Source organism: Theobroma umbraticum, unplaced genomic scaffold (genome assembly GCF_002168275.2).
Source record: "Theobroma umbraticum cultivar Fairchild unplaced genomic scaffold, ASM216827v3 scaffold_30.0, whole genome shotgun sequence".
Classification (NCBI taxonomy): Eukaryota; Viridiplantae; Streptophyta; class Magnoliopsida; order Malvales; family Malvaceae; genus Theobroma; species Theobroma umbraticum.
This window is the reverse complement of record NW_018397254.1, coordinates 9,530,134-9,558,088: the sequence shown is the minus strand read 5'-3', so window position 1 is coordinate 9,558,088 and position 27,955 is coordinate 9,530,134. Positions and strand designations below refer to the sequence as shown.

General features: G+C 35.1%; 4 protein-coding genes across 5 annotated transcripts in view; 2 read left to right on the top strand and 2 right to left on the bottom strand.

Moving 5' to 3' along the window:
- The first annotated feature begins 362 nt into the window (after positions 1-362).
- Positions 363-7,007, top strand: BAK1 (BRI1-associated receptor kinase). The gene is made up of 11 exons (XM_021435104.2): positions 363-929; positions 1,630-1,762; positions 1,858-1,929; positions 2,412-2,555; positions 3,553-3,624; positions 3,723-3,794; positions 3,948-4,024; positions 4,500-4,628; positions 4,715-5,056; positions 5,445-5,839; positions 6,481-7,007. The coding sequence occupies exons 1-11, from the start codon at positions 851-853 to the stop codon at positions 6,796-6,798; spliced, it is 1,833 nt and encodes a 610-aa protein (XP_021290779.1). The 5' UTR covers positions 363-850; the 3' UTR covers positions 6,799-7,007.
- LOC110421511 (protein RAE1-like) lies at positions 6,984-13,506 on the bottom strand. The gene is made up of 11 exons (XM_021435113.1): positions 13,225-13,506; positions 13,003-13,089; positions 12,546-12,623; positions 12,104-12,297; positions 11,722-11,863; positions 11,164-11,244; positions 10,042-10,170; positions 9,732-9,809; positions 9,122-9,193; positions 8,226-8,306; positions 6,984-8,132 (listed from the first exon to the last, which is right to left on the bottom strand). Exons 1-11 carry the CDS (start codon positions 13,282-13,284, stop codon positions 8,082-8,084), a joined length of 1,053 nt encoding a protein of 350 aa, XP_021290788.1. The 5' UTR covers positions 13,285-13,506; the 3' UTR covers positions 6,984-8,081.
- A 3,467-nt stretch (positions 13,507-16,973) lies between these two features.
- LOC110428170 (aminotransferase ALD1, chloroplastic-like) lies at positions 16,974-25,734 on the top strand. The gene is made up of 10 exons (XM_021443943.2): positions 16,974-20,106; positions 20,212-20,237; positions 20,358-20,425; positions 20,886-21,002; positions 21,722-21,784; positions 22,275-22,379; positions 22,502-22,552; positions 23,371-23,691; positions 24,348-24,554; positions 25,157-25,734. The coding sequence occupies exons 1-10, from the start codon at positions 20,036-20,038 to the stop codon at positions 25,487-25,489; spliced, it is 1,362 nt and encodes a 453-aa protein (XP_021299618.1). The 5' UTR covers positions 16,974-20,035; the 3' UTR covers positions 25,490-25,734.
- Positions 25,735-25,963: 229 nt separating this feature from the next.
- Positions 25,964-27,955, bottom strand: part of LOC110422193 (Galactose oxidase/kelch repeat superfamily protein) — a 3,320-nt gene continuing 1,328 nt past the window's right edge. The window contains exon 2 of one of the 2 annotated variants that reach the window (XM_021436010.2): positions 25,964-27,812. In XM_021436010.2, the coding sequence (XP_021291685.1) occupies positions 26,241-27,671 (1,431 nt within the window). In that variant the 5' untranslated portion in view covers positions 27,672-27,812 and the 3' untranslated portion in view covers positions 25,964-26,240. The remainder of the gene's footprint in view (positions 27,813-27,955) is intronic. The other variant, XM_021436018.2, reaches the window with a different exon arrangement.

The window sequence follows — 27,955 nt, the reverse complement described above, 5'->3', positions numbered from 1 at the left end:
ATAATAATAATAATAATCAACTCCATTAATAATCTTCGAGCACGTGGGTGTCACGTGACATGAAACCATGAAAGTGAAGCTTGTTTTTGTTGAAACAAAGCTTCAAGGGAGGATTAAGTTTGACTAGTAAGTTACTACCACTGCCACGAGAAGAGTATATCGTTTCTTCTGGCTTGCAATAAAGCAATAACTGGGAAAAGTGGGGGCCAGTTGTGTTTGAAGCGTGCGTCTTTGACCCGCTTTCCTTTCGCTCCTCGTCTTTTAACAGTTCAACACAAAATAAATCAAAGCTAATTTCCCTTTTTTTTAAATTTTTTTTTTCTTTTGGTTTGAAAACACATGTAGGTGACTTAATGGAGCTACTTTGACTAAGCCAGCAAAATTATTAAAAAAATAAGAGAAAAATAGTCCAATATTTTTCATAGTTGGAAAAAAAGACAGCCCCCTCACTTCCGATTCTTCCCCCTTACCAAACACAATTTCTCTCCTTCTCTCCAATTTCCTCTAAAAATACAGAGAGAAGAAAAAGAGCATAATTACGTTGTGGAAGAGACAGAGAGAGAGAGCCTGGAATTTTCGGGAATCTTTAATCAATCTTTTTTTTTTTTAATTTTTTGGCTTCAGTTCAGAGAAGAGTCTTTTCAAAGTTTTTTGTTTCTTTTTTTTTTTTCCTTTGTGCTCCTTGATTCGGTCAACGATCAATATGTGTGTGATTTTGGAGGTCCGTTTTAGACCGAATTGATGGCTCCACGATTCGTGATGAGGAAGATTGATACGATTTGGGGGATTTAGCTCGTTTAATCTGAAGGAGCCAGGGAAAAAGAAGAACAAAAACAAAGAAAGGAAAATCATGGAGCGATTCATCTCCGTCAGTTTATGGATGATTTTGGTGTTGGATTTGGCTTTCAGAGTCGCGGGAAATGCGGAAGGTTCGTTGTGATTATTTCCTTTTTCCTTTTTTTAATTAACTTTTGTATTCCGAATTTTTTATGAACTTTAAAATGGAATTAGTGTTTTTTTTTTTAATTCTTAGGTATGTTAAATGAAATTTAGGATTCAAATTTTGAGAATTTGTTAGCAGCTATTGGATTTGTTTAGCAGTGGCATAAGGTTGACTGCTTGTTTTAGATTTCAATTAGCCTCAGTGCATGGATTGACTTCACTGTAAGGTAGTTGCACGCTCGTAATGATTATTCTCTGCAAAAATTTGGTTATGATTACCTATTAGTTCTCGATATTTAATCTGGTGAACTTAAGCAATGCTTTGTCTTCATGAATGTCCGAGGTTTGGATAGTATAATGTTCTCATTGTCTTAAATCCTTCAAATTTATGGTTGAGTTTTGGCTCTTTCAAATATTTTCCTGGTATGATTTGAACGTTTCTACGAGGTTTTTTGTTAATGTAATTAATTTTTTGTTCTTTGCCCTGTTTCCTTTTCAAAGTTCATTGTTGCAAATTGAGAAAGATACTTCTTCCATTTGCATGTAGTAATAGTAATTATGGAAGCGATTGTTCACTTTTTTCTATGAGAGATATGTTTCCTTGGAAGATGTATATGCTGTTTGCTGACTACTGAGACTGTTTTTTAGAACCACCAATAACCGATTGCTTTGTTTTGTATGAAACAGGTGATGCTTTGAACGCATTGAAGACCAATTTGGCTGACCCAAATAATGTGTTGCAAAGTTGGGATGCAACCCTTGTCAATCCTTGCACGTGGTTTCATGTTACTTGTAATAGTGAAAATAGTGTAACAAGAGTGTAAGTTTACTTGTATATGTTTTTGCTTCTGCAGTTAATATTACTTTCAAGTTTCTAGTTTGACGTAATAAATGTTTTTCCTTTTGTCAATTTAGTGATCTTGGAAATGCAAATCTATCTGGTCAATTGGTTTCACAGCTTGGGCAGCTTACCAATTTGCAGTATTTGTAAGTTGATAAATTTAGACCTGGTGATTACATACTGCTCCTCATCGTTAGAATTATTTTGGAAGCAGCAAAAAATGGATAAATAAATAAAGGAAAAAGATAACACCGGCATGCTTTGCCAAATAGTCAATTACATTTTTTATTGATTAGGACTTCCTTTAGTTTACTTTCCATGATTTGCTTGTAGTAGATAAGTTTCATTTAGAATCATTTTTCTTAAATTCATAACTGTGTAACATCAAATAAACATAACTGTCTAGAAGTCCTGAGTTAAGTATGAAATTCCAATAAGTAGATTGTAAGCACAGATTTTCCATATTTTTGTAGCTATGCATTGGGTTTTATTTGTTATGCCATCTTAATCATGAAAATGGTAATTATCCATTGCATTTGGTTGCATATTTCATACAAAGATTCTTGGATTATGTGCTTCTATTGAACTTCCTATGCCGTAGAATTACCAAGTTATTTCTTCATGACAGGGAGCTTTATAGTAATAACATAACTGGGATAATCCCAGAGGAGCTTGGAAATTTGACAAACTTGGTGAGCTTGGATCTTTACTTGAATGGTTTAAACGGGCACATTCCAACTACTCTGGGCAAGCTTACAAAACTGCGTTTCCTGTACGAACACATTTTACATTTTTTATGTGGCTAATTTTTCTATTGTTTTTTTGATCTTGCTTTTTAATCATATGTGTTTTAGTATATCTGAAGAAGGCTTTTATGCAATGATATATTGCTAGCTGAATTGGAATGGTGTAATGGTATTATTATGAATATGTATTTGTTTTGTAATTTGGTAGATATAAGTATTTCCTCTTCTCTTCCATGTTTGTATGCAGAATGTTGGTTAGGAAATCGGAGATAGGATGTAAGCCTATGTGGGATGCTGAAACTTTGTTCATGTCTTTCAACGCTTCCCCCCCACTCAGAGAACATTTTAGCCATAGGGATAAGAGGAAGAAAAGGAAGAAGGGATCATTTAGTTTCACAACTTTAGAGTTCTCCAAGAACTTCTCAATATGCATCATTATAGAATTCTACTCTACTAAATGTAATGTGTGCGTGTGTGTAGCAGTGTAGGCATAGACTAGCTAATTGTAATTGTTGTTAGATTGGAAATAAGAACCTAGAACTACCCAATGACACTTTCCCTTGGACTGAGGACTTCTTGATTGTTGAAAAATTCATCAGTTTAGTTATCGGCTTCCAAAAGGAATAACTTTTATCTAATGAACTAACAGATGGGATAGTATGGTACCAAAGACTAGCTAAGGTCCAAGACACCAGATCCTTTCACTGTGGTTGTAGTTGTTAACTCCCAAGCTCTGTACTGTATTTCTTTCTTCTCTTCTTCACTCATGGTCTTGTTTGGACAGCAACAGACTGATTGGACATCAAGTGTAATACCCAAAGGGAGGAAACCATTGAGCTGAGTGAATTCTAAGTGATGACATTGTGATGATATGGGACATATAGATATGGTGTCCTTCTTGCAATAGGCTTTTTGTTTTCATATCTGTGCTAAGATTATACATAAGCATGATTATTTATCAGTTACATATCTAGTCATCTTATCAATGTGCAATATGATTGATGCTTTCTTTCTGTGGAACAGGCGTCTCAACAACAACAGCTTGTCAGGACAAATTCCTTGGTCCTTAACTAATGTTAACTCACTGCAAGTGCTGTGAGTGTTGCTGTCAGAATCGTTTTCCATGTTAGCTATTTAATTTAGCTTCAAGAACAATATATTAATGGTGTGCGATGTTATATTATGTGATGCAGGGATCTTTCGAACAATAAGCTAGTAGGAGATATTCCAGTTAATGGTTCCTTTTCATTATTCACTCCTATCAGGTTTGTTTTCTTATGCTATCTCATTTTCCTTTCACCCTCTCACTTCTGACTCCTGACCCTCACCACCACCCGTTGTTCCCATTTTTTCATCTTTACTACTCTGAGGCCAGTCTCTTAAATTGATGCGCTAATTGCTGCATCTCTTTTTCACAGTTTTGCTAATAATCTACTCAATAATCCTCCACCTGCTCCACCGCCTCCTATCTCACCTACGGCTCCAACTCCATCAGGTTGGTTCCTGATTTTATTAATTATTATCACTGTTAATAACTCTAAACTGTGCTTAACTTTGGGGCCTGCTTCTCTTTTATAATTGTTTATTCTTTTTCTGTAATATTCCTTGGAGATTTTCCTTGCATTTACAACTGTTTTAGTATCAGCACATATCTGTAACATACAACTAATTTCTGTAGGTCTGAGTATATTGCTGATCCTGAACTTTCTTACATCTGGGTTTGTTTTTTAAGAAGGTCCCATTGAGTTCATATTTAAAATCTGATGATGATGGTACCTAGGAAAGGCTTTAGCTTCTGTAGTGGACTAGAAAATTTTCCGTACCTTAGGTCCCCCAGCCCATAAGTTCTCTCTTTTGAAACATTTTCTGCTGCATTGGTGTTGGTACTAGCTGAGAATGTTAATGGTAATGAATATTCATGATAGAGATGTACTAACAGTATCTACATTTATCTAACTTCACACTGGCAGGTAATAGTGCCACTGGTGCTATTGCTGGAGGAGTTGCTGCTGGTGCTGCCCTGCTGTTTGCTGCTCCTGCAATTGTACTTGCTTGGTGGCGAAGAAGGAAACCACAAGATCATTTCTTTGATGTACCTGGTTAGTGATTTCTCAAAAGATAGTTTTAATTGCTATTATGCTGTTGTTGTGTGCAATGTATTCACTTTTTCTAATTTTCTTCATAGCTGAGGAGGACCCAGAAGTTCATTTGGGACAACTTAAAAGGTTTTCTTTGCGTGAACTACAAGTGGCAACGGACAATTTTGGCAACAAAAACATCCTGGGTAGAGGTGGTTTTGGTAAAGTTTATAAAGGTCGCTTGGCTGATGGTTCTCTAGTGGCAGTAAAAAGACTGAAAGAAGAGCGTACTCAAGGTGGAGAGCTGCAGTTCCAAACAGAGGTAGAAATGATAAGTATGGCTGTGCATCGGAATCTACTACGCCTCCGTGGCTTTTGCATGACCCCTACAGAACGGCTGCTAGTCTATCCCTTTATGGTTAATGGTAGTGTAGCATCCTGTTTAAGAGGTACTGGCTGTTGTCTCATTTATTTCTTTAGTAATATGTTTTCCTGTTTCTCCAATGCTGTCTGTATTATGTATGTTATATGTTTTATACATGTTCCTCGGGTTACCAATTTATGTGTGATGTCAATAATTTAACCATGTTTGAGCTTCAATTATCAATATCTGCTCTATTGCTTCTTCTGTCAATAATTAAACCATGTTGTCTTGTCTATTGCTTCTTCTGTTTGTGAAGAAAATTTTAACTATGATCACATATCCTAATTTTTGTTTTTAAACTTTGACTTATAAATTTATATGTTTGGTAAATGTGGATTGCCTTTAAATCCAAGTGGAATTTTGAGAAATTCATGGAACCCAAGTACTAACGATCTGATTGTTACATTCTCTAGAGCGTCCAGAGTCTAAAGCACCGCTTGATTGGGCTATAAGGAAACAGATTGCCTTGGGAGCTGCAAGGGGGCTTGCATATTTGCATGATCATTGTGACCCTAAGATTATACACCGTGATGTGAAGGCTGCAAATATATTGTTGGATGAGGAATTTGAAGCAGTTGTTGGAGACTTTGGGCTGGCCAAACTGATGGATTACAAAGATACTCATGTCACAACTGCTGTTCGTGGCACAATTGGTCATATAGCCCCTGAGTACCTATCAACTGGAAAGTCATCAGAGAAAACTGATGTTTTTGGGTATGGTGTTATGCTTCTTGAACTCATTACAGGACAGAGGGCTTTCGATCTTGCTCGGCTTGCAAATGATGATGATGTCATGTTGCTTGATTGGGTATGTACTGTCTTCCTATTATGCACGTCTCAATGGTGATGGATTTCAAAGTTTGAGTTCTGTCATTCTTGTCTAGTGTTGGAATTTTCCAGTTCTTGCTTCAATTGGTTGGCCAAAAGCAATAGGTTAAGTACAGTACAGTATAGCAGAACTACCATAATAGCAGAGTGGGGCTTATCTCTATTTACCTTTCAGGGTAAAATGGAAAAGCGGAAAACTAATAATAGTTGAAGTTTGACAATGTTTTCCCTAAAAGAAGAAAAATATAGACACAGTTGTTTAAATTTGATGATAGGGATGATCCATATCTTTTCTTTTAATTTGTTAGCATGCAAGATGGGTGGGTTCCTTGATCCTTTCTGTTCATTAATTTTGGGTATGTTATGAAGCATGTCTGAGAAGGCAACATTATTTTCAAATGAACTTGATTTAGAGCGAATGGTTTTTGGGAAGCCTATGTAATTACTTACTATAATCTTGACATTGATCTGTGCTGCATGAGTTTTGAATCCCACTAAGATTCGCATCTTTGTAAAATGCAATTATACTAAATTCAAATAAGCTATGCACCGGTGCAAATGGTTTTTGTTTTATGTTTTTTGCCCCTTAAACTTACTAGCAATGCACTGCTGAAATGTCAGGTAAAAGGGCTTCTGAAAGACAGGAGGTTGGAAACGCTGGTTGATGCTGATCTCCAGGGTAATTACATAGACGAAGAAGTGGAACAGCTAATCCAAGTGGCTCTTCTGTGCACTCAAGGCTCCCCAGTGGAACGGCCTAAGATGTCTGAAGTGGTCAGGATGCTGGAGGGCGATGGCTTGGCTGAAAGATGGGAAGAGTGGCAGAAAGAGGAAATGTTCCGCCAAGAGTTTAACCATATGCACCACCCAAATGCTAATTGGATTATTGCAGACTCCACTTCTCACATCCCTCCAGATGAATTGTCTGGTCCCAGATGACCCACTTCTGCAAATACAAGTCTTCAGGCAACTGGTTTTTTGTATGTTAGAGTCGCAGCAGCATTGTTAACATTTGTGCATATAGTTTTCTTTTTGTCTCTCTTTTTTTGGGGGCGCCATTTATCCTGTTGTGTAATTTATAATTACATGTTGTATGATGGACTTGTTTGCTGTAATTTTCATAGGGTTGGGAAACTGCAACCAAGAAACATTAGGTGCTAGAAAGAGGAACCACGCCAAGAAGGGCGATAGAAGCACCCTTGTTATTATCAGGTACTAAAACGTTAGTGAAGACTGTTACACGAATAAATACATAAATCGTTTACCCCGTAACCATTTTCTATTTTTATCTATCACTTTCCTGAAGAGGACCCCACATCTCTCTTCACATACCATGAGACTTATTACTTTTTAGTGTTGACTTGCACTCGAGTTTCTGATTGAAACTGGACCGTCGATTGGATAAACTGCCAATCATGTTAGAGAATAATGTCACTCGCTCACCTTCCATATGGAGCATTTCACCGGTTATTTTATTGCTCTCGATCATCCAAATTAAGTACACCTAAATTTTGGCACGTCATCTCTCCACATTCGGTTTTTACCATGTCCACCACCAAATGGAAAGGGCCTACGAACAGATGGCCAGCACTGCAAGGCTGCTCCAGAGCAATACGAGTTTTTAACTCAGTCACAACTCATAATACAAGGAAGAAATAAGTCGATGCAAGAGTAGAGGCACTCCCAAATCGTAAACCATGAACGAATATGGCGAGACCCAATGGGATAGGATTGGATTGAATTGAATTGAGTTATATCAACCAACACCCCCTAACTAGCCAGGTTTTCTTTCTCTTTTTAACTCTCTAGTTTGGGGGTAAGAACAAGACCCTACGCGGAGAACACTTTGACTAATTATATTAACTCAACTCCTACCTTGACCTCATCTAACAGTTGAATTTGGATCTCCCAAGTTCTCAAAAGATTTTAATATAATATTTTCAACATCTGGGCAGATGGCATCTGGTTAACTGCCGGTGAAATACCGGGGGAAAAGTATGAAGTATGTAGCACCTTATCTGCACAGGGATCTACAACTCAGTTCATGCGGATCAAATACGCGATTCAAAGATCTACCTAGAACGAATCCCGTCTTTTCCTTAACTAAGCTCTATGCTGGCAACAAGGATCTATCCTAATTTCTTACCTTTACTAGTGTGGATAACAGTAATTAATGTTTTATGTACAGGCAAAACAACTTTGAATGGCTGTTTTCTTCAGCTTCACTTTCTACCGCTAGTCCCGACCCGAGGCTTGCTTTTAACCTCAGATTCCTGCATACCACAATGCATGCAAGGATACATTAAATAGCAAGCAAAACATGGAGGCTTCACTAATTAAAAACACAAGAGACAAAGTCTATACACCTGTGGCAGATGGAGGAAAATGTATGTCTTTGCTGTTGCAGGATTATGATTCTCTGCACCCTTACTCCAGTCATAGCACACCTGTCAAAGTAAGTTTCAAAAAATATATTAGTCTAGAAATTCAAATTGAAAACAATGCAAGGGATTTTTATCAGGCATGAGCGAAGGGATGATCTAGATTTTCTGAAGCCCATTCAAACAGATAGCAGTTAAAAACAGACTATCACAAATACTTCATAGATTTTTTATTTCAGAAATCTATCTATAAATTTAGCACAATACTTCATGTACTTCAATTTAGACCCACTTCTTTCTTAACCCATGATCTTCTATGCATAGTTCATAATATATTAAACAACCTACTATTGTTAAATCTTTGAACCATTGGACAGAAAACTGGGCTTCTTTGTTTTTGTTTTTTACCCTTTTTGCCCATTGCAATGCATAATTTATCTTAAATGGTTTCCTGAAATCTGTTTCAAATCCAGATCCTTATGGTTAGTTGTGTACACCTTGATCGTACAGCTGAAACAACTCGTTCTCCTTTCAATGCGATGCAAACGCGCATGATTTATTCATGCAGAGGAGCTGTGCAGACACCTTAATGATTTAGGATCGTCATGTCATGCAAGTGTTTTATGTGAAGATAGTCACCCTCTGGTTTTGCACGGAAGTAAAGGACGGTAAGCACTCTTTTATCCATGCAATAAACACAATAACCCCTGATGTATCTAACATGCAATAATCACAATACAGTCATTCACCTACATACAAAAGATCCTTCCTGTAAGATAATAAAATACCATCTATATGAGCATGGGGAGAGATGGAGTGCAATGGAGATCAACTAATCAAGCAAAATCAGCGTAGCTTTCAAATACATGAATGAGAAATACCGAGTACGCAAATATGGAGCCATCACTGTTGAAAGTGCTGCAAGGAATTGGCTGACTACACCTGGACATGGCCTGGGATGAGATCAGGTAGAGTCAAAATTAGATAACTAGATTGTCAGCTTGATATGGGAGGTAAGAAACTTATAGCACAAGTTCTCAGCCAGAATTCTATTTTGCTCTCCGTTCTAAATTAGACGAGTCTTTATCAATCAGAGGACTTGAATTTAATGCACTTGAAGTAACCACAATGGGATTCAAATTTAAGGATATATATATTTGGATGATTTTGATAAGTACAGTCACCTCCACAAAGACAGTTTACATAAGTGTGTATGTGCACGTCTATATACATTACATACATGTCGCAAATCTCAATGAGATGAAACAGCTAATGCAATGGGCCTAGTGGCACACAAAAAGTGTCACAAGCCTTTAAAGATGATCTTTCAAGTGCATTGCGACACTCCTAAAAATGGGAAAATGTGAAGACATATACCTTCAAAACTGGCTTACCACTTGAAAAAAGTACAGATGCAATTTTTTTCTAATAAAAGCAATATATATTAATCTTAATGTAATAAGATCCAACTGCACCAAATGTAGGATGCACCTTCAGTCTCTGTTTGCTATCCTTGTCCCAGAAATTGAAAGCTCCGTCAGAACCAGCAGTTGCAAAAGTGTGATGCACCTGAAATAAAGGGACACCTGAATAAGATCTTGAAATGTAATGAAAACAGTCTATAAGATATAATGAAATAAGATCAATTTAATCAATCAACCATAACCACTTAGGCAACAAAATCAGTGATACCTTTTAGTTGCCAACACATGAAAACACAAAAACTTCCAACAATCTACTGAGTGACATGTTAAAAAATGTAAATTAAGGAATATGATACAATATCAGTGAATAAACTTACAGGATGGAAATTTAGAGAGTTGACTGAGTATGTCTCACTGCCCTCTCTATGGCATTTAAAAGTAAAATTTTTGCTTTGTTGCTGATCATCCAAATGATGCACACCAACCCGTCCTTCTATTGATCCAACCTAAAGAGAACATGAAGGCAGATATCATTACCTTTTATTTGGCCTTATCCCTTCACATACAACATTTAGCAAACATGAAAAAAATGACAATGTCAGTTGGAAACCATCCCAACATAATATGATGGAAACTTATATTTTATGAACAATACTTTTAATAAAATTTAAGATGTTACATACAGCTTAAAAATAAAAGTAATGTGCAATAACAATCTTGCAGAATTAGGGGCAAATGAAGAATACAACATATTAAAGAGAATTGTATATAAACAAAGCCCAAAAAGAAGAAAGTATCGCTACGGTGCTATCATATAAAAGACATACTATTAGTCACTGAAAAAAGTAGCCAAATGCCTCAGAAAGTATAAGGTATATACATCCCTAAACAAGTTACCATTGTTCTACATAATTTTAGATGACCAAAAGAATGATAATGGCCTCTCCAGAAGTCTAGATGACATGTCCTGTAACATGCATTACCAATGCCAAATTGTTCAGGCCATAGAAAGCCATGGTACATTTGAACTTAATTTGAAAGGTGAAGTGTGAATAACCAGTCTCAAATTGCTCATCATTGATAAAAGATCAAAATCTCATGAAGGGTCATGGCATCCCAAAACTTCAGAGATGGCAGCCTCATTAATCCATGATACAACCAGTGGCATGCAGTATGTGCTAACTGGACCATATATGAAAACATGAGAAATCAAATACAATCCTCTGATGTCCGCAACAAGAGACAATTATATTAGAAATTAATTAACAAGAATGTAGGCATTAAGCTAAGGAGCTAGCACCAAAATAAGGTCTAAAATGGAGGTATCCATCAATCTAAATTATCCAATTTTGTCAAATATGCTTAGCTCATTTGCAGGCAAGACTTTTACTGAGATTTGGGCTGCATAAGAAAACGAAAAAGCTTGGAACCATATGTTGAAATCAAAGGCACCAAAGATAGGATGGCACCAATATAAAAACATGGGTTTTAATTCTTACCAAGAAGCCTTGGAGATCTGGGAAGGCAGCAACACACCTTGTTTGATATTTCAAGGGCGAAACAATTCTCTTGTACTCAGTCTGTACTTGAAAGGAAAAAAAAAAAAAACCTTAGGTTTAAAACATAAGGTAAAATAGAAGGTATAAAATGAAGAACCACGAATTTTGATGTTACCATTATGGGAGAAAAAGAAAGCAAATCATAAGTAACATGGTAATACTTTTGAGGTCCATAACATATCCAAAAGATACTAGGTGTTAAGTTGTGAAGACCCAAGCTTTCTATAGCACAGACAATACTACAGGTATCAATGGAGAGGCGATTCTGCATGTCACCGTGAAATTGATGACATGTTAACATCTATTATTCTGCAGATATGGCAGCTAGCTATTGGAGCCCCTTGATATAATGGCATTCTCTTTCTTTATTTCCAGTGCAGTGACAATGACAAAAAAGAAATAGTCACTGTAATTAACTTTGCTACAACATAAAATACTTGTACAGAGCGTAAAGAATAAACTGAAATGTGTAGAACTTCATAAATAACAGAACCTTACCTGTGGGTTCTGCAAGTTGAAGACAATCAAGTTTCTATCTGCAGTACCAACAACCATCAGAGGATGTTTCACTGTAAGTGCATAGCAGCGCTCAGGGAGTTGTTGAACATGTACCGGATTTGACTGCCTTGTATCCCAATACCTAAATTTGTGGGAAATGTCTGTCAACTATAAGGCAAGGAAATTGGCAATGGATTTTATAGATAATGACAAGATTAGTGTGTGGCTGTCATGAACACCCATATATCAGCATAGAAATAGGCCACCATAAGTGATAACAGAGTTTAAGAGGAAATCATCATTCATTAATAAACAAATGGAAGTCTGTCTGTCAGTAGTATATAAACAATTAATTCTTATAGATACGCAATATTTGACTGACTTCAACGTTTTGTCCCAGCTTCCTGTGACTAATAGGCTCATCTCAGGGATCCAAGCCATTTCACTGATGGGTGCATCATGCACGGCCACAGTCATTGGTTGCCCACCAGACATCAATGGCCACATTTTCACTTGCTTGTCACATCCACCAGAAAACACAGTCATTCCATCATCTTTCCAAGTTGAGCATAAAACCTGTGTATAGAAAAAGTAAAAAAGAGATAAAAAAAATTAAGTCATAATAATAAAAACTAAAAACAAAAGGAAAAAAGCTTAACATAATTGCTCATTCATTTAGCAGTTAGGGACCTAAAGATGAAAAATGCAAAACAAAAGTGCAACATCAAGGAAGCTTAGAAGCGAAGTTCAAATGTCCTCTTAAGTCTTACTGACTTGACTATTAAGAATAACAATATTAAATAAAATCAAAGAATAGTTATTACCGGCTGGTCATGCATTATTGATGCCTTAGGCATGCTGGCAACATTTACTCCATTTCGCATTATTTCCCAACATCTCACCTATAAATATTATATAAAAAAATATGTTAGCATTTTTAACTGATATTAACTACCAAACAGAAATTTGAGGAAAAGGAAGCATGTGCTCACGAAAAAATCTAAATGCATAACCCTAATATTTCACCATCAAATTAGTTCAAAACTGTTTTGTTTGGATGGCAAGAAAATTCGAGTACATGTAAAGAAAGCTAAACAAGATAATTCGTTTACACACTCCATGCAGCTTTTCGGTTCTCCAAATACAAAAATTAGCAACAATGCCAGACGCAAGTTACACCCTAACAACTTTCTACGTTCACCTATTTTTCCGTTATTTTCTTAGTAGCCAAACAGAGTTTAAAATAATAATAACATATGCTGACGTGGACGTTATACATACCTGGCTATCCCAAGAAGTTGCCACGAGAAAATTAGCCTTAGGACTGAAACTGAGGCTTGAAACAGAGTCATTAGGAGGTTCGGAAACCTAATGTAACAGTAATTAAGGAAATCAAATAAACAAAGATTAAAAGTTATCTCTCTTTGATTACTGATCAAACAAGGGAAATTTGTAGTCGTAAAAAGAAAAAAAAAAGATATATTCTTAAAACAGAAAATCTACCTCGAAAGACTTGTTTGGATTTGGATTTCCGAGCGTCGTCGCTGTCAAGAAATTCGACATTTGAGCGAAGCTTTTTTCCTTTCTAACCAAGATTATGCTACAAGTTAAAAGCGAAATAAAGAAAAAGCGAGAGAGAGAATTTGAACAGAACGGAGAAAGGGAAGACGGACAAAAAAAGGGGCTCTCTGATGGAAGGTTTTGATTTCAAAGAGAGGGAAACGGAAAAGGGCGGGCGGAGCTCTATATCTCGAGAGCTCAACACTGTCTCAGTCTGTGTAGCGTTGAGTGAACGCAACAGGTAAACAACGGTTGACACGTGGCCGATGTCGATAGGACTACCTGGATGTAATAAAGCTGGGGAAAAGTGCGAGTTACCTCTATATAACTTCCGACTTTTTACTTTTTAACCATACACATTTTCGGTTAATATAATTTTGACTCTCGAACTTTCAAACTTCAGTTTGTAATAAAAATATTCTGTAATTTCAAGTTGATCCATTTCAGAAAACAAAATTTCAATTTCATCCCTCCAAGTTCAGAGGCTTTAACGCTGTACCATAATCTTGATTCGATTTTAACCCTATTACCTGTCTCGAGTTCAGCAGCACCCCTCTCCATATATCAACCTAAAATATTTTCCATTTAAAATTCTCCAAATATGTAGTAGTACTATCTTTTTCATATTTAAAATAAAATTTTTACATGTTTAGATCAATTAATTATTGATTACTCATTGATTCTTAATGTATTCTTACTCAAAGCCAACATTATGTGAAATATCACAATTCTGTTCTCTTTTAAGACATGAAATGAACTACCAGGATAAAGTCCAAAATTCGATTATTTTCTTTATTAATATTTTGATAGTGGTTTGCATCATTTTTTCTGTAAATTATTGATAATAAACTTATTTATATTTTTATTTTAAATAAGAGATACATACACCTGAATCCAATTTTTGGGTGCAAACTTATATATTTTTATAGATTAGTATGCTTTATCCTGTCTCTTATTTATTTATTTCATTTTCTTTCCCATCGTGAATATATTTGGATTGGCAGTGGCCATACCAAACTTAATCCACAAGCCTACATGTTCGAATAATGCCAAAATAATAAAAAGGCAGTGACTTAGGCAGAGCCCAATTTGATTCATGGGCCTCGAAACCCAATAATCATATGTATTTATTATTATTAAAGAATCTCTATATTGGGAAAGCACATGTATTTGAAGATTGGTCTATTGAGTATATGGTTTGGTTTAGACAAAGAAAATTAATCCTTATATGTCTTTGTTTTTCCTTTTCTTTTCCCTGTTTCTGCTGAAATACACTCTTTTTTAATTAATTAATTAATATGCATATATATATATTAATAAGTGTATGTATTTATATAATAAATTTTTTTTTTTTGCAAGTGTGAAGCTAAAGAAAGGTTGTTAAGAAATATAAAATTGGAGGTTGTTAAGCTTTATGATCAACGTAACTAAGTAAATATAAACTATCTGAACATTTATGGGAATTAAAAGCACTTTTTAATAGCAGAGCTGATTTAATTTATTATATTACAATTTACAACAGTTGTTAAATACAAGTAGACAATTAGGAGTGATACACTAGTAGACCAGGAAGATTTAATTGATAAATTAAGCCAATAATTGAGTCAATTGTTTTTTAAGAATGAAAAGAATTTGTCAAATTTCATAAAATACTAACTCATTAATTTAGAGCAAAAATATATTAAATCAATTTTTTTCCTTCTTTTCAAGCCACTTCTTATAAAAAAATGCAGGCTGCCAATCAATTTGGCAAAAAATTTTTAAAAATTTCTTTTACTTTTAATTACTAATTTTTAAATTATTTTTTATGAGAAAGAAATTAGAGTAAAATAATATTATAATCCTAGCAATTGTTAATTCACATTTTTGCACGAAAAAGCTGATGACAAGTTGACATGGTCATCTATTTAAAACCGTAGATAGACAATTAATGATTTTAATAGATTCCTATGTCTCAGCAACCGAGGACTGTCCACGACTGTAATGAGCCTTGCCATTTATGGTTTTTAAATGCAAATAAATAATTTGAAATTAGAGAAAAAAATGTCAAAATAATTTAAAATAAAATAAAATACAGGCAAAAGATTGAAGATGAGTTTTTTTTTTAAAAAAATGGGTTAAATAGCGTTTCTGACAATAAATTTTTTTATAATTTTAATTATTTTTAACTAAGAGAATTAAAATTTAGATAAAATTACTTTTAATGAAATCGACCTATTTATTTGGTTCTGTGCTTCAACCCAAAACCTATTAATAAGTTAAGTATGTTTAAATCTGCATCTCAAGTCAACTCATTTTTTTTATCTTTTTTCGTTAGACTATTCATCTTTTGAGTATTTTTTATCAGAAAGAAAAACGTTTAAGTATTTTAAATATTTTGAAGTAGTTTTTTATATATGAAAAAAACTTTTAAGCATTTTGAGCATTTTTAAGCATTTTAAAATGACTTTTGATATATGAAGAAAAACTTTTGAATATTTTAGCATTCTTTGTTAAGTAGGTATATTCATTAATTATGTTGTAAAATATAATATGGTGTATCATTTGAAATTGTTGATATTGTTAAATGTAATTCAGTAATTCTAATGGTTTTTAGGCATTGCGTGACTAGTTTTTAAGTATTGAGTGACTTACTTTTTACATTGCATGACTGATTTTGGGCATTGCGTAACTTGTATTGCGTGATTTGTTAGTAAGTCATTGTGTGACTAATTAGTAAGGCATTACTTAAAAATCAATCACGTAATGTCTAAAAACTAATCACGCAATACTTATAACCAATTACATAATATCTAAAAATCAATCACGCGGTAATTAAGTCATGCAATACTTAAAAATCAGTCTCATAATACTTAAAATATAATATAATCAATTTCAATTCTTTAACTTTGGGGTTCTATGGTTCTATGAATAAATCAATAAACTCAAGAAGGTAAAACACATACTTTCTTTTTGGTAAGCCATGAAATTATGCATTTCATAAAAAATAGGTTACAAAACTCCATAATTCTCCAAAATAAGACAAAATATATCTCTATCAGGAGGTCTTTGCTCACTTCCCTTATACAAAAATAAAATATATTCTTTTTATAAAATATTTCTTGAATAATTTCAACTCAAAATTTCAAATAAATATGCTTAACAATCATCTTAATCTTGGACACAATAAAATCATGAATCACCATAAAACCCCTCAAACATGTTTTAACTGTCTCTTCTCCCTGAGCCCATCATCTTACTCAATTTGATTCAACTCATCAATATAAACATTTTTATTGAAACACACATTTCGAAATAAGTCACCAGAAAATATTTAGTTACCACATTTATCATACTGTCTTCAATCATCATAAAAGAACAAAATCGTTGTTTATCACTCTTAAAAATTCTAAGATCCACTATCTAAAAAAAATAAAATAAAATAAAAAATAATTTTATATAATTTTTACTTTTTGAATAATGAGATAGACAGTATTTGATTAAAAAAAAAAATTTAGATTTAATTTTAAAATTTTTATTTGAACGACGAAATAGAAAAAGTAAAAATTATTTTAATTATTTGAAATTATTTAAACAGTATTATTATCAAATTATATCAAAAATTAATTAAAAATAATTAAAATTATAAAAAAAATTAAATTGAACTTATGTTATTTCTCAAAATTTTCTCGTTAAAAGATTGTATCGTTAATACAAACTCAACGAGCCTCTCTCGATCCACTCCGATCTCTGGTTTAGCTTCACTCGTTACCAGCCCAGATATTAAAAGGGAAAGGTGTTCTTCTTTTGAGGGGAAAAATGGAAAGAAGAAAAGGCGCGGTGAGGGTGACCCGCATCAGAATGCCTTCCATGTCCAGACCCGACAAGAACCCAAAGAGTGAAAAATTATTTGTGAGATCAAACCCGACAAGAATCCGACTCTTTTGTTTTATTTTATTTTCCAAGAACCCACTTTGGAAATTTGAAAAATCATGGCCTTAGCTCGAACGACAGCTTCACCTTTTTATGGAAGATTGATTATTTGGGGTTGGAAAGTGGAAGATGATTACAAAACATGGAGGGAAAAAACACTGAGAACGCGGGTGAAATGTCTCTATCTTATGTTTTTCCTTGTCTTTTTGCCCAATGCTTTCCAGGTTTACAATTTACTGTGTTAGGTGCTAAGTTGTTTTCGTTTTTCCTTATCATTATTTCCCCCGTCGAACCATTTTTGTTCCTTTCTTGTATTTTTTGACTATTCCATCTTTCTTTCTTGATTTGTTTGATTCAGTTTTGTCCATTAAGAATTGCTTTGATTCAAATTAATATAAATAAAATCGAGAGGTCCAAAACCTATTGCTCTAAAACGTTCTTGGTTCTGGGGGTGTTCTTTGACTTGTCGTTTTTCCATGTTCTGTCAAATGCTAATTTAGTATTCTTCCATGTCAAGGACTATTAAGTTTCACAAATGTTAATGTCCAAAAATTAGATATTGGCATTCATTGTTTTTAGCGGGAGAAGGTAGGTCTTTACTCATTCTTTTCTTGCAAAGACTATTCATACAATAAGGATGTCATTTTCGATATAGTTTCGTTGTTATGCAGCTTAGCGTTTTAATATAAATATTATGGGGTTGATCGTATTTATGGAAGTCAAAATGGCTTTGTTTTCCAACAATAGTTTGGGTGGACTTTAAATTGCATTTGAATATGTTGACATTTTTAGTCAGGATTCTTTGTTTTGTGGCATATGATGATTGGTTTGTTTGAAGTTTCTCGGAATTTGTTATGTGCTATGCAAGAATCTTCTTTCAAGAAATTAGTATTTTAACTTTTGGAGAACTTATGAAGTTTAGATTGGAATTTTTCAACATGGAATGAACTTTGTGGTTCCTAGTGGAGATTCGTAGAATTTTACATCTCAAGTAAATAGTGGGAGCAGATACGCAGTTTTATTTTAATGACAAGGCACTTTTAAGTCAAGGTTTTTTATGGCACATGCATATATGTGATGCAAGACCTGACGGAGGAAATGCTCGCTTGACTTATCAAAGAGGATAAAGAACCCTTATCTGTTATGTAGTCAATCCTTGTAGTAAGAATTTAGGTTATGCTACTTTAACAAACAAGTGGAGATATAATTTTTCCAGCATGTGGCAAAGCAATCAAGTTCTAAAGGTCCAGTGTTTTCAAGCCGCCCTTTGCATGTGATGTTTTAATGATCAATTCTATTGGCAGCTTTGTTGTGGTGAGCAGAAGCAGGCCAATGGTAGGGAAAGTTAGAATGACAGGGTAAAACGTTGTGCCTTAAATCATTTTGGGTTGGCTTGTCTTTCTCTAATGTAGAAATGAATTCTGAAGGCTAGACTACACCTGCGGGTATCATGGATAAGACTGCACAGCTTCTAGGCTTCTGAGTGATGATCGCTGAAATGAAAGCTCCCATTGACAGACCAGAAATATATGTTCTTTCAGAACCTTTGATTTAGACTGGTATATTTTGCCTTCCCTTTCAATCGAGATGGCAGCACTTCAATGATTTCAAATTCAACATTTAGGAAAAATTGGTATCCATTTTCCTTGTACGATAGAAGGCAAGAGCATCACGCAAAATGAGGAAAAGGAATAAAGGAGGATATAGGTGAAGCTGTGAAAAATAGACCTATCGCTCTTTGCAAAATCACTATTAAAAGATCAATGCATGATGTAGTCCAACAACTACTATCAAGAAATGAAAAGCCCTGAACATTGACATCTGGTTTGAAATGATCGACTTAAGATGTGTCTTCGTCCAAGGACTGACTTCTGCATGGGTCACGCCCCTGTTATCCGTAATAAATCCAGGTTCAGGGTGCAATATGCCCTATAGAGTAAAGTTTTAGATTGTTGATTGACTGTGGTATCAGTCTATGTATTTGTCAATACAGATGGATAGCAATTCTTGTTACTACTCCTTTAATGTTAAAGCAAGCAGATTAGAGGAGTGATAGCTTGTCTTTGTGCAACATGTCTATAGCAAAAATGTACAAGCTATAGCTATTAGGGGTTGATTTATATTTCTCTATATAGGAATACTTTTTTGACTGGACTACACATACGGGCATCGTGTATAAGCTAGCACAGCTCGAGTGACCAGCAATGGAAGAGAGAGCTTTCATTGACAAACAGGAATTGATGGTCTTTTCAAAGTGTTTCAAATAAACTAGTACAGCTTCTTTTCCCTTTTAAAAGATATTGAGATGCTTTTAAGCATTGCAAATGCCATGTCAAGTGAAAACTTGATCCATTTTCCTTGTACTATAGAGGTAAAGAGCATCACGCAAATGGAGAAAGGAATAAAGGAAGACATTAGGTGAAATTGTGGAAAATAGACCTCTCACTCTTGGTTATATTACTATTAAAACATCAATGCCTGCACTAGTCCAACCACTATTATCAACAAATGAAAAGCTCTGAACAATGTCATCTGGTGTGAAATGATCGACTTCACATGCATCTTCTTCCAAGGACTGACTTTTGCATGCATCTCATCACCTCCTTGATATCTTTAATAAATCCAGATTCTTCCAGGCACTGACTTCTGCATGGGTCATCTCCTTGAGATCTTTAATATATCCAGGTTGAGGCTGACATATAGCTTATTATGGAAACTTTTTGCTGTTTGACTGTGGTGTGGGTCTATATATTTGTCAATGCAGATGGGTTGCATTCTTACTACTCATTCCAAACCAAAGCAATAACATTAGAAGAGCTTGTGCAAAGCATTCAAAACCAAAATGTACAAGCTATTAGCTTGCTGCTCTATGGCCTCTGGAATTTCCTTGCAGCCTAAGATGGTCCAGGCCAGGTATCTGATCTTGGACATATTGATAAAACTTTTCTCAGATCTTATGCTAATATTTTATGCATTGCACTCACTAAATTGTGTCATTGTTCACTGACTGGCATGCAGTTTGGGAGTTCAAAAGCAGGGAAATGGTATGTACCATGAATTGCATTTGTTAAAAGTCAAGTTTCAGTTTTTTTTTTTTTCAAATTCTTATTAAGGTTTCTTTAGCCTCAAATTTAGTGTGAACTGTTTAACTTGTATGATTTCAGGTCATTGCACTAATGTACCCCGCAATGTAAACTTGGAAAAGCTGCAAAATAACTATTTGTTTCCTGAGGTTATCCTTATAATCCCATATGCTTACATCCTTTCTCCTACTAGGATTTGAGGTTGTCTGTTCTTACCAATTTGACATTTTAGCTTTGTCCTCAGAGATGAGCTTTATGATCCCATAAGTATTCCTTTGTTTTTTGTTTCTTTTGCTTAGTGGTACTTCAATAAAAAGAGTGGAGAAAACTTGTAGCCCTACTTTTGTCACTGGTGATGAACCTTTGTTATTTTACACTGCAAATCCTTTTTTTTAATTTGAAATTATAGTTTTTTATGATCAAATTGATTCTTGAAGAACAGAATGTTGTTGCCTTCTTAGCTGGGCTTTCAGTTACATCCATTCTATCAAGCTCTTTATCTATTTCTTTGCTAATTTTAAAATTACCAGTGCTTGGATTTTCTCTTGGTTAATGGCCTAATATTTTATCATTTGTTGCTGCTATTGCTTGTTACTGGATTGGAACCAGATTTCAAAGCGGGAGCTCCAGCACCTGGATAAGTACCCAAATGCAAAAGTGATTAGCCTTGGGATTGGTGATACCACTGAGCCCATTCCTGAGAAAATTAGCCTTAGCATGGCTAATGTAAGTCTTACCATCTAAATTCCAATCTGTTTTATAATTGGTGTTTCTACAGTTTTTTAGACTTGAGAATCAAGATATGAACCTGGATGAAACAGGCTTATGTTAACATTAACTTCAATAAAACTTTTCAAGCATATGCTGTTAAGGTTGATTGGTTTGCTAGTTGGTTGAGGTCTAATTCAGGGTTCATCCTGGTGCAACCAAACTTGTTCAAAGCCATTATTTCTCTCTGTAAATTTTTTGACTTTACATTTGAAATGTTTTCTACATCTATCGGTATATTTTGGTAGTCTCTTCAGAAATAACATGCTTGAGAGTCATCATTTTGTCCTCAATTTTAGCTTGAAGACTTAAGAGAGCTGTTAATGATAAAGAGTCCATGACATTAGCACCTCTTTCAGAAAATGTTTTGTACCTAAGGCATCATCTGCAAGGAAAAAAAAAGAAGAAGAATATCCTCAATTTAATGTTATTTTTTTGAAAGTCAGTGGTTGATTTTCATAAGGGAAGATATAATATGTTCTAAGGTATGTGATCCTCTGAAAATATGCTTTCTTCCATCTCTCCCCTCCTCTCCCGTCTTTATTTCTTACCATTTTTTATATTACTTACAGGGATTTAGATAATGAATAACCCAATGTCTGTCTCTGTGACAGGAGAAAATAGAGGTTGCATCATTTTGTTGAGAAATAAATATTCAGTTCTATGTTATTTTGCAGTATGCACGTGCCCTTTCAACTGCTGAAGGTTATAGAGGGTATGGAGCTGAGCAAGGGAATCAGGTATATTGGTGTTTGTTTCACCTGTTTTGGTTTATTGTAAAGAAGACTTGTTTATTAGCTGATTACTGTATTGAATTCATTTCTTGAAGTTTAATATATCTGTTACAGCCATTAATTATGAGATTCTTGGATCGTTTTGTTTCTTTGAATGCAACTCATGTTTAGTATTTTACCAGTGGTATGTCTTAAGTGACTCTTTCTGTATTAAATTAGTTTTATGAGCCTAGCTGGGATAATCAGTGGATTAATTAGTTAATTATCCAGCTTCTAGTGAAAATTATGCATATACTGTTTTGAAACAAAATGATGTTTATTTGTGTAAGATAAAAAGCTACACAGCTCAAATATACTGAATTTCCTTCAGATGTGTGAGCTTCAAGTTTCTTTGTTTAGCTGGTTCTGTTTATCTTATTGTGCTTTAGTAGGGGTGATTTTTAAGCAACTGTTATTGGGTAAACTTCTAGATATTAACTTCCGTGTTTAGTAACAGGCATTGAGGAAAGCAATTGCAGAAACATTCTACAAAAATGTACTGATAAGAGACAAGGAAGTTTTTGTATCAGATGGTTCTCAGTGTGATATTTCCCGCCTTCAGGTTATCCTTTCATATAAGATTATATCTTTTTGTCCGCTTTGTTTTAATGTTACAACAAGGACTAACCTGCAGAAGTTCTTGTGTTTAAAATACTAAAATGGTCATCTTTTTCTGTATTACAGCTGTGTCTAGGTTCAAAAGTGACAATAGCCGTGCAGGATCCATCTTTTCCGGTGACATTATGATGCTTCTCTCTGTTTAACCATTTATTAATTATTTTATACCATTGCTTGTCTAATAGCCAAAAATATCTTTAGAAAGCTGAATATGGATATAACTTATAAACATGGTAATAAATAATTATTCTACGTCTTTGTTATTTTGCTCCTAATTTCAATGACATTTTATATTGTTGTAATATTTGGAGTTTGCATATGCGGATGAAAAATATCACTACATGTAAGAAAGCTCATTTTTCATGGAAATAAATTAGTATTTTGCCCAAATCTTTGGCAGTACAGGAACTGTACTAGTGTACTTACCACAATTTAGTTGTGCCAATCATCATCATACTTTTTGCAATGTCTATACCATTTTCTTCCTTGAATCCCCTCACACTGAAGTAAGCTTTTTAATTTAATAAAAAAAAGGAAAATTAAGAGTTAAATACTTCAGATAAATTACCTTATTTTTCTTTAAATAATTTATGCATAGAGATCTACTTCTTAGGAAATCTGTTATTGGAAACTGTTTAGGAAACTCTGGGAAGATGTCGGGGTGATAATTTGTTGTGCTGAAGGAGAAATGCTTACAGTAACATTTTGATGAAATATGTTGCCTAGCTTTGTCATACATTTTCTTAGTTAACCTATACAAATTTCTTTGATTCATGCCTGAAAATTTGCTTTTGTCACGTGTCTCTATAATTTTGTGTAATAACAGCAGAGCTTGTCATTGACTGATAATTGATCATATTTGGTTTTTGCAATGATTTACAACGGATTTGTATCAGAGCTGTAATATTTAAGATGGAAGATGTGTTTTGCAACAGGCTTATATAGATTCAAGTGTTATTATCGGTCAGGCTGGTGATTTTCAAGACAAAACTGGGAAGTACCAGAACATTGTATACATGCAGTGTGGACCTGAAAATAATTTTTTCCCTGATTTAACAACCACTCCAAGAACAGATGTAATCTTCTTTTGCTCCCCAAATAATCCCACAGGTCATGCAGCAACAAGGAAGCAATTACAGCAGCTTGTAGAGTTTGCAAGGGATAATGGATCAATTATTATTTTTGACTCTGCTTATGCAGCCTATATTACTGATAACAGTCCTAAATCAATCTTTGAAATTCCTGGTGCCAAAGAGGTAAGTTGCTGACATGTCATCGAGCTAAGAAAAATTCGTGTTTTGTCTGATGTAACCGAAAGTTGTAAATGGTTCTATATTTGAGAGGTAACCAAGTCATTTGGATCTTCTACCTTTTGATAGATGAAGATCTAACGAATTGGAACTAAATGCTAGAGAACAGTCAACATTTATTTGACTACCATAACTTCAAAGCTTTGGCTAATGATCAGTACATGGAAATGGTAGATAGAAAATGATAAATTGGAGCAGAATCCCTTCATTTTGGGACTGTTAACTGCACCTGATAAAGTTGCTTATGGCAGCTTGTCAGAACTGATTGCCACCATTTTCTGGAATTCATGGCTTTAGGTTGAGTTTGGGAACTTGAATTTAAAGAGGGTTGGGTTTTCATATTAGTATAATTGTGTGATAGAGTTCATGAAACATGAATTTCATGGTTATACGTTAAATCTATTGATTTGCTGGATATTAAATAATAAATTTGAAATATCTAGATGGGAAAGTGAATTTTAAATTCATTCTCTCATGCTCTTTCAGATACATAGATATACTTTCTATTGAGAGGGAGATCTGGCTCAGACAATATAATAGTTTGTGAATTTGCTTCTTGAAGCATAGCAAATCAATTTATGTAGCTTTGTGAATTTCCTCAGGTTGCAATTGAAATTTCATCATTCTCTAAATTTGCTGGGTTCACGGGAGTTCGTCTTGGTTGGACAGTGGTCCCTGAAGAACTCTTGTTTTCAAGTGGGTTTCCTGTCATAAATGACTTCAATCGCATTGTATGCACCTGCTTCAATGGAGCATCCAACATAAGTCAGGCTGGTGGACTAGCATGCCTCTCTTCAGAAGGTTTCCAGGTAAGTTTTAAATACAAGAAATTAATCAAAGAAAGCATTACACATAGTAAATATTCAGCTTTGACATCAAATCTGTATTATGTGGGTATACTGGTATTGGTGCTTACATTCATAGGCATGTTTCATGATAGTAATGGATTCAATTTCTTTTCTAATAACCACCTTGGTCTCATCAAGATCTTCCGCGGTATAATGAAGATTATACCAGTTAATTGAGACTGTTTGAGGAAGTTCGTAAGGGCCAACTTGTAGTTTGTTCTGTTGAAATCCCTACAGTTTAGTCTAATGGCAGTGTTTTCTCTCGTCAGTTATTAGCTCAAGACTTAGTTTGACAGAAATTTGTTATAGGAAAGTTACCTTGTTGGAGTTTACTGCTTATATTTTGATGAATTGTAGAAAACTTTAATCCAAAACAGTTCTTTATCAACCTGCTTTTGTACATAGTATGTTGTGTTTGGTAACGTTTAACAGTTGATATAATTTGGCATGCAAGTCTAACACGAGACTAGTCTACCCAGTGATGTTGGGCTATTTTAACTTCTCAAATATTAATCTTGACCTAGAGGAACAGGACCACTGAATGTCTTCTGGAAAATTCTCAGGCTATATGTTCAGTTATTGACTACTACAAGGAGAACACGAAGATATTAGTAAACACTTTTGCCTCTCTTGGTCTGAAGGCTTATGGTGGTGTAAATGCACCGTATGTTTGGGTGCATTTTCCGGGTTTAAAGTCGTGGAATGTATTTGCAGAAATTCTTGAGAAGACTCATATAATAACAGTACCCGGATCTGGCTTTGGTCCTGGTGGTGCAGAGTATATCAGAATCAGTGCTTTTGGGCAAAGAGAGCGCATCATAGAAGCATCATGGAGGCTGGAGAAACTAATCTCGAATGAAAAAGCCCTTTTCAACTCTGTTGAGAATAAAGAGTGAAGCGGTTTCAACTGCCAGACTCTCTGATGTTATAATTATTACGTAAAATAAATAATAACCTGGAATGCAAGTGCACTGCTGTGTGATTTGGATGAAGCCCCTATGGACTGATTTTCAAGTGTTACAAACTGCTTAGATAATAATCTTGTTATCATCCTTTCTGTAATCTTTGCCTGCCGGTGTCATGCTGTAACTCAAGCTATTCCAAGAGAAGCATATATCCATAATCTTGTTTTTCTTTTCAATGTGTTGCATAAATTGGGTTTTGATACCAATTTCCAACTCCCAAGTGGCAAAGAATGCAGTAGCACACTTCTAGCAATAACAGAATCATTGTAGACGCTTTACAACTCACAGTTAGTAACGGGTCACTAGCAACTTCACTGGCTTAGGTCACGTAAATACTTGAATAGTGTCATTCTCACACATAGTTATCATAAGGAGAATTGAATATCCTGTGCTGTCACTTCGAGATTAGAAAAGAAGCAATTCATTATCTCTAGTAATAAAACAAGATGATAATTTGAGCTATCATGCTTTCCAGCTTTAAGAGAATTTGAATTCTTTACATTATACAAGGATATAAGAAAAAGGTTATAACTTACATAAATCCCAATTTTATCAGGCCGGTTGCTAAATCAACCTTTTTGGTAAATCAAATAAGGGCAACTGAAACACAACAGACTAATTGTATCAACCAATATCTGGAAAGTTGATGCCACTCAGATCCCTTAGTACCCTGATGATGGCACTAGATATTGAGGGTCTGACAACTCACTAGTTCAGAAGATTCAGCCATCCTTGTGGCAATAACCCTCCAAAGATTTGTTCCGATTGCTGTTGCAGATTCTGCAGACTTAGCATGCACACAAGAGGAGTAACCCGATGTAGCTGAAGGTAGGGAAGTAAGATGGTTTTGCACATCAGTCTGCAGGATTGAGATGTTATTGGCATCTCTGGTAATCACATGAAGCTTTCCTAGTAAACCAGCAAGCAAACAGGGAGACTCTGACTCAGTAACATGAGGAATTGGGACCTCTCCTACTACAACTTTCCAAGCATCATCTTGGTGATCATACACCTTGATCCTAGCACTTTCAGGAGAACTAGATGGATCAAGTGCATACAACTCACCATCAACAGTGACACTCAATTTTGTTCCTGCCTGTCTTGCAGGCCAACCCTCACCCATGCCTACTGGCATTTCAACCCATGAATTTACCTCTGGATCATATACCTCCCCTCCAACATCAACAAAAAATGGCCAACAATATAAACTCTGAGGTACAAATAACCTTCCCCGATATGATGTCATTCCTGTGGCAATGGGCTTGAGTAGATCAGCCAGAAAGGCAGTGGGTAGAACCTGAGCTTTTGAAAATGGCATGCTTGGTATTTGAGACCATATACCAGTATACGGATCAAATACTTCAGCAGACTGAAGTGGAGTTAATCCACCACGACCCTTGGTAACCCCTCCAACAACATATAGCTTATTATTTAAGATGCCAGTCTTACAATAGGCTCTACCAATTGACATTGGACTTATTTCACTCCACAAATTTAGAACTGGATTATACTGCCAAACACACCTCAGGGCTGAAGCTCTAGAGAATCCTCCTAACACATAAAGGCAGCCGTCAACAGCACTAATGGCGCACCCACAGAATGGCATTCTGTCCAATGCATCCTTCCTCCCAAGCCAACCCCTTATGACATCTGCGATTTTTATGCTCGAACCCACCACATTCCACATTCTAAGGCTAGCTAAACCTTTCCTGGATTCGTCTTCAATAGAAACATTGGGCATTAGCGGCAACCTCTGCCATCTTCTTGACAAAGGGTCCAAAGCATACCACAAAAGCTTGTCACCTTCAACCTTAGTCAATATATAGAGCCATTCCTCTCTTGTTCCAAGTTCTTTCCTTATATTGAAAAGTTCAGTATTCATGATGGCAGCTTTCCAGGCTCGAGAAACTAACCTCATGTTCAAGTAATGAATCCTTGGAATTCTGGCAAGAATCTGATAGGATATCTCATCGGGAAGACTGGGAATCAATCTTGGGTTCTCCTCACAAAAACAGGATGACAACTTCTGCCTCTTGCATGTTTCATTTTGTGAAACCTCGAAGGGCTCACTCATTCCAGCCCTGGAACTATTTAGGCTTAATAACGCCCCCATCAATATCTTATTGATTGCAATATATTAATATATCAATGCCAGAAAGATCCAACCTTTGAGAGCTAGAGATTTTAATCAACACCAAAAATATCCAACTTTCTACATGAACCTGCTCAAAACCATCAAGGCTCTATCATGTTTCTGAGGTCAGAACAAGAAAACAAGGTAAAACAGAAGATGTCAGAGTTGAATTAAAAGGCCAACGGCATGGACTAGGGGCAATGTAATTTAGTTTTAGTACAACCATCTATATGAAGGAAGATCATCACCAAACAATCTGATTC

Coding starts and splice junctions, on each gene's coding strand:
- LOC110428170 (XM_021443943.2), top strand. CDS start 20,036: ATGTACAAGCTATTAGCTTGCTGCTCTATGGCCTCTGGAATTTCCTTG. Junction 21,003..21,721: donor TTAGCCTTAGCATGGCTAAT/GTAAGTCTTACC, acceptor GTTATTTTGCAG/TATGCACGTGCCCTTTCAAC. Junction 23,692..24,347: donor AAATTCCTGGTGCCAAAGAG/GTAAGTTGCTGA, acceptor GAATTTCCTCAG/GTTGCAATTGAAATTTCATC.
- LOC110421511 (XM_021435113.1), bottom strand. CDS start 13,284: ATGTCGAATTTCTTGACAGCGACGACGCTCGGAAATCCAAATCCAAAC. Junction 13,090..13,224: donor ATCCAAACAAGTCTTTCGAG/GTAGATTTTCTG, acceptor CTGTTACATTAG/GTTTCCGAACCTCCTAATGA. Junction 9,810..10,041: donor ACTCTCTAAATTTCCATCCT/GTAAGTTTATTC, acceptor CCTTTATTTCAG/GTGCATCACACTTTTGCAAC.
- BAK1 (XM_021435104.2), top strand. CDS start 851: ATGGAGCGATTCATCTCCGTCAGTTTATGGATGATTTTGGTGTTGGAT. Junction 3,625..3,722: donor GTTAACTCACTGCAAGTGCT/GTGAGTGTTGCT, acceptor TATGTGATGCAG/GGATCTTTCGAACAATAAGC. Junction 4,025..4,499: donor TACGGCTCCAACTCCATCAG/GTTGGTTCCTGA, acceptor TCACACTGGCAG/GTAATAGTGCCACTGGTGCT.